This window comes from Phanerochaete carnosa (assembly GCF_000300595.1).
Source record: "Phanerochaete carnosa HHB-10118-sp unplaced genomic scaffold PHACAscaffold_2, whole genome shotgun sequence".
Lineage (NCBI taxonomy): Eukaryota > Fungi > Basidiomycota > Agaricomycetes > Polyporales > Phanerochaetaceae > Phanerochaete > Phanerochaete carnosa.
The window spans coordinates 2,591,415-2,605,164 of record NW_006767629.1 but is presented as its reverse complement, the minus strand read 5'-3'; the positions used below and the strand labels follow the sequence as shown (position 1 = coordinate 2,605,164).

At 53.2% G+C, this 13,750-nt stretch overlaps 4 protein-coding genes across 4 annotated transcripts; 1 reads left to right on the top strand and 3 right to left on the bottom strand.

Moving 5' to 3' along the window:
- The first annotated feature begins 218 nt into the window (after positions 1-218).
- PHACADRAFT_250111 (uncharacterized protein) lies at positions 219-2,575 on the top strand. Its single transcript, XM_007392041.1, has 10 exons — positions 219-734; positions 800-888; positions 944-1,042; positions 1,099-1,292; positions 1,345-1,437; positions 1,489-1,907; positions 1,963-2,066; positions 2,120-2,346; positions 2,404-2,507; positions 2,558-2,575. Exons 1-6 carry the CDS (start codon positions 337-339, stop codon positions 1,708-1,710), a joined length of 1,095 nt encoding a protein of 364 aa, XP_007392103.1. The 5' UTR covers positions 219-336; the 3' UTR covers positions 1,711-1,907; positions 1,963-2,066; positions 2,120-2,346; positions 2,404-2,507; positions 2,558-2,575.
- A 307-nt stretch (positions 2,576-2,882) lies between these two features.
- On the bottom strand, positions 2,883-5,120 carry PHACADRAFT_250110 (uncharacterized protein). The gene is made up of 11 exons (XM_007392040.1): positions 5,053-5,120; positions 4,973-4,993; positions 4,828-4,918; positions 4,456-4,777; positions 4,295-4,400; positions 4,071-4,245; positions 3,880-4,019; positions 3,448-3,831; positions 3,326-3,381; positions 3,161-3,260; positions 2,883-3,097 (listed from the first exon to the last, which is right to left on the bottom strand). The coding sequence occupies exons 1-11, from the start codon at positions 5,092-5,094 to the stop codon at positions 2,987-2,989; spliced, it is 1,548 nt and encodes a 515-aa protein (XP_007392102.1). The 5' UTR covers positions 5,095-5,120; the 3' UTR covers positions 2,883-2,986.
- A 706-nt stretch (positions 5,121-5,826) lies between these two features.
- On the bottom strand, positions 5,827-8,753 carry PHACADRAFT_114435 (uncharacterized protein). The gene is made up of 14 exons (XM_007392039.1): positions 8,507-8,753; positions 8,384-8,455; positions 8,209-8,332; positions 8,031-8,153; positions 7,807-7,978; positions 7,694-7,753; positions 7,609-7,634; positions 7,255-7,553; positions 6,997-7,207; positions 6,673-6,936; positions 6,561-6,621; positions 6,389-6,511; positions 6,144-6,337; positions 5,827-6,081 (listed from the first exon to the last, which is right to left on the bottom strand). Exons 1-14 carry the CDS (start codon positions 8,704-8,706, stop codon positions 6,076-6,078), a joined length of 1,935 nt encoding a protein of 644 aa, XP_007392101.1. The 5' UTR covers positions 8,707-8,753; the 3' UTR covers positions 5,827-6,075.
- Positions 8,754-10,068: 1,315 nt separating this feature from the next.
- On the bottom strand, positions 10,069-13,279 carry PHACADRAFT_181539 (glycosyltransferase family 2 protein). Its single transcript, XM_007392038.1, has 2 exons — positions 13,218-13,279; positions 10,069-13,151 (listed from the first exon to the last, which is right to left on the bottom strand). Exons 1-2 carry the CDS (start codon positions 13,269-13,271, stop codon positions 10,155-10,157), a joined length of 3,051 nt encoding a protein of 1,016 aa, XP_007392100.1. The 5' UTR covers positions 13,272-13,279; the 3' UTR covers positions 10,069-10,154.
- Positions 13,280-13,750: the final 471 nt, after the last annotated feature.

Genomic DNA, 13,750 nt, shown 5'->3' with positions numbered 1-13,750 from the left:
GACAGCGGAGGTAAGAAGTAACAGTGCGGCGGTCCACGGGGGTGGAAGATTGCACGCGGCACAAGGATACGCATGCCCTTATATACCGTCAGACCTGGCCTTCAGCTTCAGGCTCAGAGGGCCTTTGTGCGACAGCGGAGTTTTGTCTACCAAGACGAGTCTCAGCTGAGCCTGCACGTGTCGACTGATCAAACAAAATCGTAGGTCGAGATATCTGGTGATTTGTCCCTGGCTGCACGTCGAAGTCTCCAGGTGAATGGTGGTACTATTTACAGAGGGCCGGCCAAATCCTATCTCGGACGCATACGGCGCTATATTAGGCAAAAGAGAGATAAAATGTCTCATGATGACGGTATACGCCTCCAACTTTCAAGTGGATTGTTTTCCGCTACCACCATGGACAAGAAACCACCCCTGAGCTTTTTTTCTAACCCTGCAATAGTGAGTACGTACTACATTTCACTCCTCATCACGCTTTTTGAGCTACTTTACGTCCAGGACCACGCCTGTGCAGGCATCGGGGCTGGTGTTGTTGCCGTCCTCTGCATGCATCCGCTCGACCTCCTCAAGATCAAGTTTCAGATCGCAACTGACCGGCCAAAGGGTGGACTAGGTAGTCAGATTTGGCTCGCCTTGAGGGGAATAAAGGAGACGCAAGGATGGAGAGGACTTTACCGAGGCGTAGGGCCCAACATCGCCGGCAATGCCTCGAGTTGGGGACTGTACTTCTGGTTGTGAGTGCACATTGCTACTCATCTCGTGCTCTATATGCTAATTGCTTGTCGTCTGTCCGCTCTAGTTATAACATGCTCAAACAGCATGCCTCCGGCGGAGATCCATCCTACCAGTTGTCAGCAGGGTCATATCTTCTGTGTTCCGCTGAAGCAAGTTCGCGTGCTGCCTTATGTTCCGTTCCACATTGTGGCGCTAATACTTACTCTAGGTGCCGTTACCGCCATAATGACCAATCCCATATGGGTGGTAAAAGTCCGCGTGTTCACAACGCGTTCAGATGATCCAGCCGCATACCGGAATCTTTGGCGTACGTCTCCATTCCCTGCCTGTTCCTATCGATGATCAGCTAAACGTTAGTCTCAGATGGCTTTAAATCCATTTATCGAGATGAAGGCGCAAGGGGCCTGTACCGAGGAACCACCCTGGCGTTGGTCGGCGTCAGCAATGGTGCTCTCCAGTTCATGGGATATGAGAAGATGAAGGCTTGGGGATTCGCTCAAAAACGCAAAAGCTTTGCTACACAGGGCAAGGAATTTCGAGCAGAGGACGACAAACTCGTGAGCGTCGCGATTATCCCTCCAGTCTGAGTGCTCACATCGATCTACGAAGTCGAATACATCTTACACGATCATGTCTGGTGCTAGCAAGCTATTCGCTCTCGGAGCTACATACCCATACCAGGTAGTCAGGTCTCGAATACAAGTGCGTCATACCGTCCTTCTCGGTTGCCGCTTTTCCTGATATCGAAGCCAGAATAACGCTACGACACATTTGTACCCTACTATCCCAGCGACAATAAAACGGACATGGAAGGGAGAGGGCGTCCGTGGCTTCTATCGTGGACTTGCCACCAATCTGGTCCGCGTTCTTCCCGGTACCTGTGTGACTTTCGTCGTCTACGAAAATATTGCATGGTTATTTCGGACCGCGGCCGCTCGTCGGGACAGATTACGGGCAGAGAAGGTGGGCAGCTGACGGACACGACAGCATATGCCAGCGTTTCAGATTCCTAGTACATTATACGACTTTTGAATTAATCTGTGTTAGACACCGCATCCTACAGCCGCACATCTCATAGGAAATTGTTTCACTTGATTCCTAAAGCTACTTTATTGGCATCGGTAATATCTTCGTCTTCATTATCCTGTTGGCTTTGGGCTTGGGCACGGGAGCTGAAGCAACATTGAGCATTACGTCGGTTTGACATCACGGATTTGACCAGCGTACCATTAACGTTTTCAGTTATGTAGAACCTGCGTAGAACCATAATGGCGTCTTCTCTGCCGTATCCGCCCACTGCCTTGTATGTTGGGAGTTTTGGATGAGGGACCCTAAATGGCTTTCATCAGTATGCCATCCTACTGGGTCATGTTGAGTCACCTACGCTTCATTCACGCCTAGCACACTCCCACATCCGCCGAAGCGGTCATTGCCACAGCCGTAATAGACCTCTTTAATTCCTAGTTGCCTGAGGGCGGAGGCACACATGATGCAAGGCTCCACTGTCACATACAGGGTAGTCTCCGAGAGCGGATACTCAGTTATCTCCGGCGTAAGCGTTTTGTCCGCAAGAATCTCGTCTATAACCTCCAGTTCTGCGTGGCGCGTCGCCTGCAGAGCCTCAATGAGCGATCCGTTGAGATATGCGCTCAAAAGACTGAATCTTACGTTTCGAAGTTCATTGGTCCGGTTTCGTGCGCCAGCGATTACGCTGCCGCCGCGCACAAAGACGCAGCCTACCGGGACTTCGCCCGCAGCCAGAGCTCCCTCTGCCTATCGCAGAAAAATCAGCTGAGAGAGTAGCGAGACAGAGAGCGACTTGCCATTTCTTGAGCTTTGCTCATCCATTTCATGTGGGCCTCACGATCAGCTACGTTGGTACAGCCTTCATCTTCGCTCGCGACCATGAGGCGAGAGTTTGTAAATTTCCCCGTGGAAAGGGCCCTGAGTGCATTTAACTATACACGACACAAGCCTCGTTTCCGGCTGTTGACATCACTTACTATCCTATGGTACCGGTATGTGTACACGAAAAGGAGCTAGAAATCGGCCGAATTCAAGCCGAATCCTCAGCATGGGTCGATTACAGCGCTTAATTTGGTAGTGTTCAGTGTCGTGACTGTCGTCCATCGAAGTACATTGTCCCCCATACACATAGGATCATGCAGCCTTTATTACATGGAATACGACGAGTGTTTCTACCAAGCGTATACGTCTATGGCTATAGTAGTGGCGGCACTGAGCTGCACAATCACAGACGAGCGTTCTTCGGCATCTTCTTCATTGCCTGCCGCACCCCCAGATCTCCCAGGACGTCCTCTGCTCCACCAAGAATCGCATCATATGGCGAAGTGCGATGGTACTGACGAAGGTTCCCAGGGATTAGTTTTACTCCGTATCAGTAAAATGTTGGTATTGGACTCACGTTCTCGACCAGCTTGCCCATACCGGCTGCCGTTACACCACGTCCTCCGAATATCTGCGTGGCGTCTTCAGCAGTCTCACGTCCAGTCCGCGTAATAAATCTGCACGCGAGGCACCTCATGGTCAGTAACGTATCGATGAAGCGTGGTATTAGGGTTACACGTACTGCTTCAAGAGACCAATTGGGCCTGCAAGCTTGTCAGACTGCTCGTTGTACGACATCTAGACGACAAGGTCAGGGTCCAGGATATGTGGAAATGGCGTGCTACGATAGCGTTTGGCACGTACGTTGTTCATCTGGTGTGTGACCATCTCGAGCCAGTTCTGGGCCGACTCAACGCGTGCAATCATGTTCGCGAGCTTCGCACGAATAACCGCTTGCGCGTTGAGGGGCTTACCAAAGACTACCCGTTGACTCGACCACTTCAAGCACTCCTCAACTATCCGCCGCTGGGCACTTAAGCTTGTGCCGCACATCATCCATCGTTCGTGGTTAAAATTGCTGAGGATCACGGAGAGACCCTTATTAACGGGGCCAAGGGTATAGGACAGTGGGACTCGAACGTTGCTGAAAGTAACGTAAGCAGTACCGGCTGTCGATGAGTAGGCGGTCCTGATGGTCTTGGTCTCCACGTTCTCATCCCGTGGCACGAAGATGACAGTAAGGCCCTTCTGAGCGGGGGTCAGCGATTTCTCTTCGGTACGGCGAGAGTAGCTCACATCCGTCTTACAACCAACCGTGAAGTAATCCGCAAACATGCCATTCGTAATCCACTTCTTCGTACCATTGATCACCCACGAGTCCCCGTCGCGCACAGCCGTAGTCTGAAGACCTGCGACGTCACTCCCTGCGAACGCCTCTGAAGCACATGGTTAAAGCAAATGGTGTATTATCGGCTGGCGGCACTTACCTGTGATTGCTAAGCAGATGTATTTCTTGCCACTAAGAACCTCAGGGATAATCTTAGCTTGAAGCTCAGGGTTTCCAAAGTTGATTATAGGCGGGAGCCCAATGACTCCTCCGGCGAGGAGACCGTCAACAAAACCACGGGTACCCATGCGGCCGATCTCAAAGTTGATGATCAACTGAGAAGGGTATCAGAGAACGACGGAAATGGAGATAACGAACAAATACCTCATGGAAGTGGTCAAATTCTTCTGGGGTTACAATTCCTCCCATAAGAGTCAGACCTTTGAGGTGCTTGCCCTTGCCCAGCCGCATGGCAAAGATGTTCATTTCACTGAGTTAGAGAAGGTTAACCTTAGCTACACGTGCAGTCGGCGACCTGTACGCACCACAGCTTATCAACGACCTCTTGCGATATCCGCTTGCCATTCTCCTCGCATTTGACAGCCTCGGGATAGACGACCTCGGTCATGAACTTGCGGACCGCCTTCTGGAACCGTCTATGACTCTCAATGTAGTAGGGGCTGTAATAGCCTTTGGACAAGAAGGATGGCTCAGCGTATGGAACCTCAGAAACAGCGTCCGAAGCAAGCGGTTTGATGACTTCTTCTTGGTCCTTGATAGTGCCAATCTGCAGCCGGGTATATTGTGGGCGAAGCAGCACCTCGTGGCGATGCAAGCCGAAGAACGCTTTGGTGGCATCCTGTCCAGCTATTCACAGGCATAAGTCGTAGATGTGCGGCAAATTTGTAAAAGCGTACCTATGGAGGGAGCATAAAGGACTCCTGAGCCTCCGGGGTGCAAATCGGCGAATCGTGAAAGGTCATAAACTTTGGAATCAATGACAACCCACTGCGAGATACAATCTCGGTCATACAGCAAGGACGAGAGTATTCCCAAACTTACGAGGTCACCCTCCTTGTTGTGCTAAGGTCCATCGCACTTCAGCTGCGACATCACATGCACACAAAAACATCACTGCGTACTTTGGCAACTTCCTCCTCGGTGAAGGTTTTAAGCTGAACCATTGTGCACGGATGCCTTGTTCTTCTGGTACGTGGGGCTACGGAGACCGACCAGGTGTGTTTCTGATGTGTTGCGTATAAATCTATCCACCAACGGCTGCGACGTGGTTCCGAATGCGCAACAATTCACATGCCTCGGCCTGCCCTAGACCGCCCCAGGGCAAAATTCAAGGGCAAACTCGTGCTAAGGAGTAATCAGAGTCCCGGAGATTCTCGCTTGCCACGTTCGCGAGCCTGACATGCTCAATAGATCACAGACTCTTCAAGTGAGCGGCCTTCCGTGGCAATGTCGGGCACTATCAGCGCCATCGGCGCTGCAGTACTCGTTGCCAAATTTGGAAAGCGCGCCGCACCTAGGTCGCGCCTTGAGCTTTTCTCATGCGCTATCTGGGCTGCAGCTTCGCCGGGGAAAGCGGCATGTAGTAGGAGTACTTTATATAACGCTCGCTTTGATTTATACGACACAGAAAGGGTATGGTCGGGTTCTAATGCATGTTGATACTCAATTGAGCCAAGATACATTCACGTACCTATATCGCTTTCGTATCAATTTGGTTTATAGTTTTTAAAGAGAAATAGAATTCTCACTACTAACAGCCCAAATCTCTAGAAGCGGCCGAGAGAGCAGGCTGGAGCAAGGGGCACTTCCAGGGTTAGGGTTATTGGGCGCTCTGGACCGTCTGGCCGCCGAATGCGCCAGCCACGAAGCTCATCACACCGTCCAACGATCAGTGAATATCGTCTGCAGAGAAAGTAACACCCATATATTGACCAAAGAGACTTTTTAATATACAGTGGAATCTAGCATATTGTGCGCAAAACCAAGAAATTATTACCAGGCAGATCGTACAATACGGCACGGTTCCAAGCGGTGGCCGGCGGATCGAGAGAGAGCCTCGGAGTCGGGGCAAAGCAGCCCGGAGTGTATAGAGAACCGAGAATCGGCATGTGCAAGAAGCCACCGGAAAGGGTGCTTCGGCCGAATTACAGCTGCAGCAGACAGACGATGGTGAGACATTTCGTTTACGTGACAAGTTCGAGCAAGAACCTACTCTGAACAAGAAGCCGAGATCCTGAGGTGTCAACCTGCCCATGGCCGAGTCGTCTGCGGACAGTGTCGCGTCGACCATGGCAGACTTCTTCTCCTGCAGCTGAATGATACGGCTCTCGATACTATCCTCGATGACTAGCTTGATTGCTTGGACTGGGCGGTGCTGGCCGAGACGATGGATACGGTCCATGGCCTCTGCGATATGGGTCAGCAATAGGCATAGACGACTGTGAAGAAGGCACTGACGGTATTCGACAGCAGGATTCCACCAACTGTCCATCAGGTAGACGCGAGACGCCTCAGTCAGGTTTAAAGCGACTCCTCCCGCCTTGAGGCTAACCAAAAAGACGGTTACATGCGTATTGTTCACTGCAAACAAGGTTAACACAGTCTAAAGGAAGTTGTAACATAGACGTACTGAAGTGCTGAATGGTAGCATCACGAGCCTGAGGGCTCATCGTACCCTCGAGTCGGCATATCTATAGAGCATATAAATTCCCGTCTTACGTGGGAAAGCATGCGGAACTCACCGTGAAGCCGGCTTTCTGTAACCTATATGCAATAAGGTCGAGGAAATTGACGAACTGACTAAACACGATGCTCTTCGTGGTCGCGTCCTGCCGCCGGAGGTTGCTGAGCTCCTCGATGAGGGCCTCAATTTTGGACGACGACCGCCACTTATCAAGGTCCAGGCGGCCGAGGATACCCTGTCTAGTCTTGATATTCTCTGCTAACTCTAGTGTAGTGGCTTCTAGATCGATCGTCAACGGAACGTGGCAGACGGGGCAAGCCGGCTATATATGTGTTATGACTCGTCAAAGAGGTAGCTTGACATGCGCGAAGATAGATCGTACCGTTTGTTCTATAGCAGTATTCAGGTACTGCTTGATACATTCGCGATCGAAGATGTGCCTGCACTTCGCTTGAATAGCGTCCTCGGCAATATCATTGCACAGACGGCAGACGGTCGCTTCGCCGGCCTCGTCCGCCAAGAAAGTGCCGGAGTTGGTCTTGCTGCGCAGCACTAGATCCGGGTGACACGCCATTTGTCGCATGCGAATAAGCCTAGTTGTGTTAGATGATATCATGGAGCCTGGTGGAGAATAGCTCACAAACTGAATATATTGGAGTAGTTATTCAGGACGGTGCCATGGTCGACGTAGGTATTGAATTGCCGCTTGGCATCCGAGAACAGTGAGAGATAGAGGTCTTTCTCCTCGGGACTGAAGTAGTCGCGGCGGACAATGACAGTACGCGGCGGAAGGCCCAGGTCATCTGCGCGTTCAATCTTCGTACGACGTAGCATGACACGGTCAAGAAGGATGCGCAGCTTCTTGAAAGCGACCAGACCAGGTCCCATCATGCCGTGCTTCTGAATGGGAGTCAAGATCTCGTTGTTCCAAAAGCAAGTCTGGTGGACGCTGGTTGAGAAGGCCATACTTCCGGAGAGAGAGGAGAGATCTTACGTGATGCATAGGACTATGACCGCAGTCTGCACAGATCATCTTCAGCACAACGAACACGGAGCCACTCCAGAAGGCGAGTACTCACCATCGCAAGTCCTCTTGTCACTGAACTTCCAATGCAATGACTTACAATCGCACTTCTTGCCTATGACCATACATCAACACCCTATCTGGAAGTGGAGAATTGGAGATACTCACAGAAATAGTACGAGAACGGATCGCCGCCCAAGAAGCGAATAAGACTGTATAGTTCTCCGACACGATTCTGCAATGGTGTGCCAGAAAGACACCACTTGTACCTGGACTTCAGCTCGAAGCAAGCCTTCGCGGTATTCGTTGAGCGTTCTTTGATATTGTGGGCTTCGTCAAGCTGGGAAGACAACATGAGGACACAATCAAACGCTCGTAGTCTGACCACCCACGATGATTCGATTCCATTGGATCTGGTGAATGGTAGACTTCTCTTTGACAATCACGTTCTTGCGCTTGAAACCGCTCTGCTGTTTCCTGAAACAGCTTTCGAGGACGGCGTATGTGGTAAGGACCTGACAATTATGATTAAGGACGGATTTTAACCCAAATGTACGTGAGAAGACGCACTACGTCGTAGTTCTTCAGGGTCTTGATATTGTTATTGCGCGTAGGTCCGTGCCAAACGAGGACTTCCATACCCTCGGAGTGCGCCTGGATCTCGTTTCTCCACTGCATGATTGCCACGGTCGGACTGATTATGATATAAGCGACACTGTTGCATACGAACAATGAAAAGACGTACGCGACAACCAAGTTCGGCTTGGCGCCTTTGTCAGATACTAGAAGAGCAATCATCTGGATGGTCTTACCCATCCTACACCATAGGTGAGTATACACGCCATACTTGGCAAAAAAATATGCATACCCCATCTCATCCGCCAACATTCCACCGGACCAGATGCTCTGTTCTTGTTGTTTGAACCAGTGCAAGCTCTCTTGCTGGAATGGTAGCAGGGAGACCTTTAGACCTGGGGGCTGTGAGGCCCTCACCGGGGTATTCACGGGGATCGCGCGTTCAACGTCACCCCAAACATCCTTGAGCTCAGGGTGATTTGTCTCTAGCATGATTGCATTCTTTTGAGCCTGAGTTCAGAACGAGTGAGAAATACGCCGTCATCGCAGAGAGGAAGACGTACCTGAGAGAGGCCTTTCCAACGCTTTCGCTCCACGCGTGCTTCGCGTGCGGCTGCACGCCGTTGTTTGCGCAGATCAGTCAGGGTCATAATCTTCTTTGCGGGCTCCTTGTTCTTCTCAGATTTGGTCTTCGCCTTGGCCTTGCCTTTGCCTTTATCCTCGACAACGAGAAGCTCATCGGACACATCTGACAGCACTTCGTAGTCATCCTCTTCGCTGGCAGCTGGGTCTTCGACGAAGTCCGCATCATCCACGTCCTCGCCGACACTGGCCTTCTTATCCATGCGACGTTCTGCAGCTGCAGCTCGCAACGCGGCCGCTGCGCTGCTGCCCTTCTTTGCCCTCGAGGAACCAGCGCCAGAGCTTGAGGCTTCTTGCCGCACGGCACTGTTAAAGCGCGCTGACTCGAGAGATTCTTGGACAGCGACGTTTATGAGAATCTCGTCGGCATCAATGCCCTCATCTTCGAGGGCCTCAGCAAAGGCTCGAAGTTTCTTGTCGGTAGCAGGCTCGTCCTCAGAGTCACCATCGTCCGCATGCGCTTCATCTTCTGAAGCCTGGAACTCAGAGCCACTGGCATCAGACTCGACAATCGAATCCTGTTCGACATATTCGAGCTCGTCATTGTCAGACGCGAATTCCTCTTCGTCGACCACTGACGGCGCCACTGACTTGCCCTTGGCCGTCTAGAGACGACATCAGACCCCAGCACTGACGTGGCGCAACATTGGTGCTCACCTTGTCCGCGTTCTTAGCTGGCCTCCGGGAAGGCAGCTCTACGAAAACTTGGCGCGCCACGTTCCTCTTCTTCGTGGGACGCTTGGTTGCCGCGCTCTCTACAGAATCTGCCTCATCCTCCGACGGTGCTGTGCGCTTCTTGCTGCTGGCGGCAGCACCCCTTCTGGATCTTGTGACTGCTTTTGTGGGCTTTTGCACCTCGCCGTCGGACGTCTCAGGAGTTTCAGACAATGCAGGGTTCGGGCTGAAGATAGGCGACATTTCGGTCGTGGGTGTCGCAGAGGCGGACATAGAGGCCGCGAAGCGTGCACTTTGGCGTGTTGTTCGCGCCATTCTGAGGATGGGACAGGAAAGAGGCGAACGAGGCCTATGTTGCGAGGGAGAAAAAGACGCGAAGAGAGAGGAGGGTGTCCATCCGTCAACGCGAGACGCGCCAAACCTAATTTATTGCTTGCCGCTCGGCAGGCACCGGCGCGTGGGCCTCCTTTGACCCGTTCTCCCTTCCGCGAAAGGAAATCTGACTCAACTTCTGCCTTTTGTTTATCGCTGAGCTGCAGAAGATAGGAGAGATTGCTCGGAGAATATGCCACCGATACTGTACACAATATAGCTAGTACGCGCGCGCGAACGGAAAGAACCAACTAAAGAATAGCAACAAACAGAGCAAAAAGAGCAAGAGACAGTGAAAGCCGTTGGGCATTGTTCCTCCTCTCCTCGTCTTTGGGACCGTCACCCCAGACTCCGGCAAACCAATCGAAGCGATGGAACAACAAGGCCCAATCTCCGCGTCCGAGCAACCCCACCACACGTCCGTACTCGCTGAACATCCTGATCAGCGAGCTCTCCAGCACAGCTAACACCCAGCGGACCCCTACGGTGTTCGTCTGAATGGTCTTGGTCCTTTCTGCGTCGCGCCAGAGATGGCGGTAGCAGTCGTGTACAATGTTCGCAGTGAACACGGAGACCGTCGCTTGCAGGCCGGTGAGCCAGCTGGAGCCAAGGACGGGAAGCCACGACCGCGCGGCGAGCGTGGCAAGGGAGAAGACGAAGCAGAGCAGAAGCAGTTCTGCGCTGTTCGGGACGTCGAGGTACACGAACTGCGGGTACAACTTGACGAGGGCGCCGTCACCCTTCGCCCACATGTAAAACCGCCAATATGATCTATCGCCACTGTTCCAGTATGGGTGGGTGACAGTAACGTTAGGCGCAGCGACGAAACCAGTCCCACCATGGCTCACGGAATACTCCCTTTTACTGCGACAATAGTCAATATCCTCCCCGCCACCTGTCTTGGGGAATGTCACGTCGTACACGACTCCATCCAGCACGTCTCGACGAGCCGCCAGGTTCGCAGTGACACCCCACGGGACGTCCTCCGAGTCAGACATTTTCGAGGCGATGTCCCAGAAATAAGTCACTCCAGCGAGATGTACGGCGGTCGTAAAGATCGTCCTCGCGAGGGGGAACTTCGCGTTGCCAACGAAGCCTGCAGCGTTCGGATGGGCGCGGATGCACTTCTCCAACTGCACCAAGATGTCTTGCTCCGGTGTCACGTCGTCGTCGAGGAATAGCACCCACTCGGCCGCCGACTCGCTGAGGCCCCGGTTCCTGGAAGCGGAAGCTCCAAGATTCTTCTTGTTGATCCTAATCCGCACGTCTAGTCGATGCTCATACTTGGCCTTTAGCTCGCGGATGTTGGGCGAATTTGGATCATCCACGATAATGATGAACATGACGGAACAGGTGGGAGAGGCCTGCAATGCCAGGAATACGTCGAGATATGGGAGCATTACGCGGTAACATGGGATTATGACGTCGACAGTCAACCTCCGCGGGGGTTTGGCGGTGGAGGAGGCATTGCGCAAGAACTTCTCGACGATGGCGGTAGCCTCGGAGAGCGCGCCGAGGGTCCAGTCCTTGGCATGTTCCTTCTCGTAACGTGCATCGTCACCGCCTCCGACAGCGTTGCGAATCTCGCATCCCACAGACCTCGAGCATCCGAAGCGTCGATACAGCTGGTAGAGGAACGGGTCTCCGTCCTGGTTGACGAACACGTCTGGGACGACCCTGCCGTCGAATATTTCCATATGCATACGATGGACGACAGGGAACGTCGGCATGCCGGGGAAGGTCGCGTCCTCGAATGCAACACAGCCGAGGCCGAGGGGTGTCCCGGTCTCCTGCTCCATCTCGATGAAAGTGGCGTGGATCTTGGACATCCAACCCGGCGTGTGCAGGGTGACATCGTCGCCCATCAAGACAAAGTAGTCGCAGTCCTCCTTCCAGGCCCGACGCGCGCAGTCCCTCCATAGGCTACAGACTCGGCCGCGGGGATAGTTGCACAACAGAGTTGTGATCTCCGTGACGCCTGCCTTTCGGAGGGCACGCTCGGCTGCGTTGCCGCCCTCCAGCAACGGCTTGTCATCTTCATCAATAGCCAGGTAGATGCGGTAGGAGAACTTGCCACTCGAGACATCGTCGGCCGTGGTCTCGATCAGGGTCCGCGCGAAATCTTGAAGGGAGTCGAGGCAAGGCAGCGCAGATGAGTCCTTGGTGAGAGCACCGACACCACGGCGCGAGGTGACCGGGAGCAGAAGGGCGAAGACGACTCCGCGTGGTCGCAGATGGAGCAAAGTGCTCTTCTTCAAGTTCTGAACTTCTAAGCTATTTGCGCACTTGGAATCCTCGATATTTGGGAGCAAACGACGTATCTCCTCCTCGATCCACTGCCCAGTCCGACGCAAGCCTTCCTGCAGGCATATCTGGGGTTCCCACCTAATCTGGTCTCGGACGAACGCGTTGTTGGAATTTCTGGATGCAACCCCGAGCGGCATGCCCTCGAGCGAACGTATGGAGGGCTCTTGCAGGCCGACGGCCTCAGCAGCCATTTCCGCTAACCGACGGATTGTAACCGCCTCTTCGGAGCCAATGTTGATGGGGTCGTGGCACTCAGAATTAAGGAGCTTTAGTACACCTTCGACCGCGTCGTCGATGTAGCAAAAGCTTCTCCGCTGTGTGCCATCACCCCAGAGCTCTATGTCGCAATCGCCGGAGATCTTCGCCGCAACAGCTTTGCGCAGGAGAGCCGCGGGCACCTTCTCGCGGCCGTCCTTCCACGAGCCGTAAGGGCCATAGATGTTGTGGAAGCGGACAGTGTACGTCTTCAGCGAGGGTGGAATGCCACGCAGGATGACAAGCTCGGAGCAGAGCTTCTCGAGTCCGTATAGACCTTGCGGCCGCGGTGGCGGGTCTGCCCAGACGTTATTCTCCGCAAGCGAAACATCCTGCCCCGCCCGCTGGAGGGATTCCGGATATACGCATGCAGAGGAGGCGAACAGGAACTTCTCCACGCCGAGGTCTATAGTCGCTTGCAAGACGTTCAACAGCATGGTATGATTGTCGCGGTAGATGGTGATTTCGTTTTCGTTATGGATCGTACCCATGCCTCCCATGTTAGCCGCAAAATGAAGCACATAGTCTGCGCCGCGAACGACTTGGTACGCGAAGCCGCGGTCACGAAGATCACCCACAGCAACCTCGATCTCGTCTGGACTAGTTTGTAAGAGCGACCGACCAGTAAGGTCAGCCACTTTGACAAAGTGCCCCAGACTAATGAGGCCGCGGGCGACGTGGCTTCCCTGTCAACAATGCGCTTGGCGATAAGTTCCAAGGACAGCGACGAAGGCTTGACCACTACGACGTACAATGAAACCGTTTCCGCCGGTGACTAGGATCCGTTTTCGCTCGAAAGAAGGCATGAGTGGGTGAATTCTCGATCGCGTCGGATGAATACATGGCCAGGCTTGATATAAAGCTTTCCGTCGACCGAGACCCTCCCCGAAATGGCACTATCGTGGGAGCTCCATCTTCCCCAACTGGCTTACGACGGCTATTTCGCACCTTATCGCGAGGTGACGCCCCAACTCGCTCCCCTATCCGAGTCGTCCGCGATTCTCGCGTCCCTCCATTTCCATCTTGACTTGCAGCTATTGGCGTTATCATCGTTGCGCAGCCCACTCGTACCACTTCCATCAGCATCTCAGCGGGTGCGCAGTCAGCATACGTGGGCAACATGACCCTAGGACACCGACTTTGGCCGGGCGGTAGCCGCAGAAGCGAAAAGACGGTCCCGCGAAGGAGACTTGGCAGAAGGACGTCTGTGTTGCGCAGCTCATACAATACAGTCGCTTCGTCATATGTGCTCCAGTATCGTATGGCATGATGACTGCGATAACCA

Bases quoted from the DNA above. Each gene is read 5' to 3' on its own strand.
- PHACADRAFT_250110 (XM_007392040.1), bottom strand. From the start codon at position 5,094: ATGGTTCAGCTTAAAACCTTCACCGAGGAGGAAGTTGCCAAA. The intron at 4,994-5,052 runs GTACGCAGTGAT...GATGGACCTTAG, and splicing joins CCGAGGAGGAAGTTGCCAAA to CACAACAAGGAGGGTGACCT. The intron at 4,919-4,972 runs GTAAGTTTGGGA...TGTATCTCGCAG, and splicing joins ACAACAAGGAGGGTGACCTC to TGGGTTGTCATTGATTCCAA.
- PHACADRAFT_181539 (XM_007392038.1), bottom strand. From the start codon at position 13,271: ATGCCTTCTTTCGAGCGAAAACGGATCCTAGTCACCGGCGGAAACGGT. The intron at 13,152-13,217 runs GTACGTCGTAGT...CATTGTTGACAG, and splicing joins CCGGCGGAAACGGTTTCATT to GGAAGCCACGTCGCCCGCGG.
- PHACADRAFT_114435 (XM_007392039.1), bottom strand. From the start codon at position 8,706: ATGCTAGAGACAAATCACCCTGAGCTCAAGGATGTTTGGGGTGACGTT. The intron at 6,622-6,672 runs GTGAGTTCCGCA...TATGCTCTATAG, and splicing joins TACAGAAAGCCGGCTTCACG to ATATGCCGACTCGAGGGTAC. The intron at 6,338-6,388 runs GTCAGTGCCTTC...CCCATATCGCAG, and splicing joins GAATCCTGCTGTCGAATACC to AGGCCATGGACCGTATCCAT.
- PHACADRAFT_250111 (XM_007392041.1), top strand. From the start codon at position 337: ATGTCTCATGATGACGGTATACGCCTCCAACTTTCAAGTGGATTGTTT. The intron at 1,043-1,098 runs GTACGTCTCCAT...CGTTAGTCTCAG, and splicing joins CGCATACCGGAATCTTTGGC to ATGGCTTTAAATCCATTTAT. The intron at 1,438-1,488 runs GTGCGTCATACC...TATCGAAGCCAG, and splicing joins TAGTCAGGTCTCGAATACAA to AATAACGCTACGACACATTT.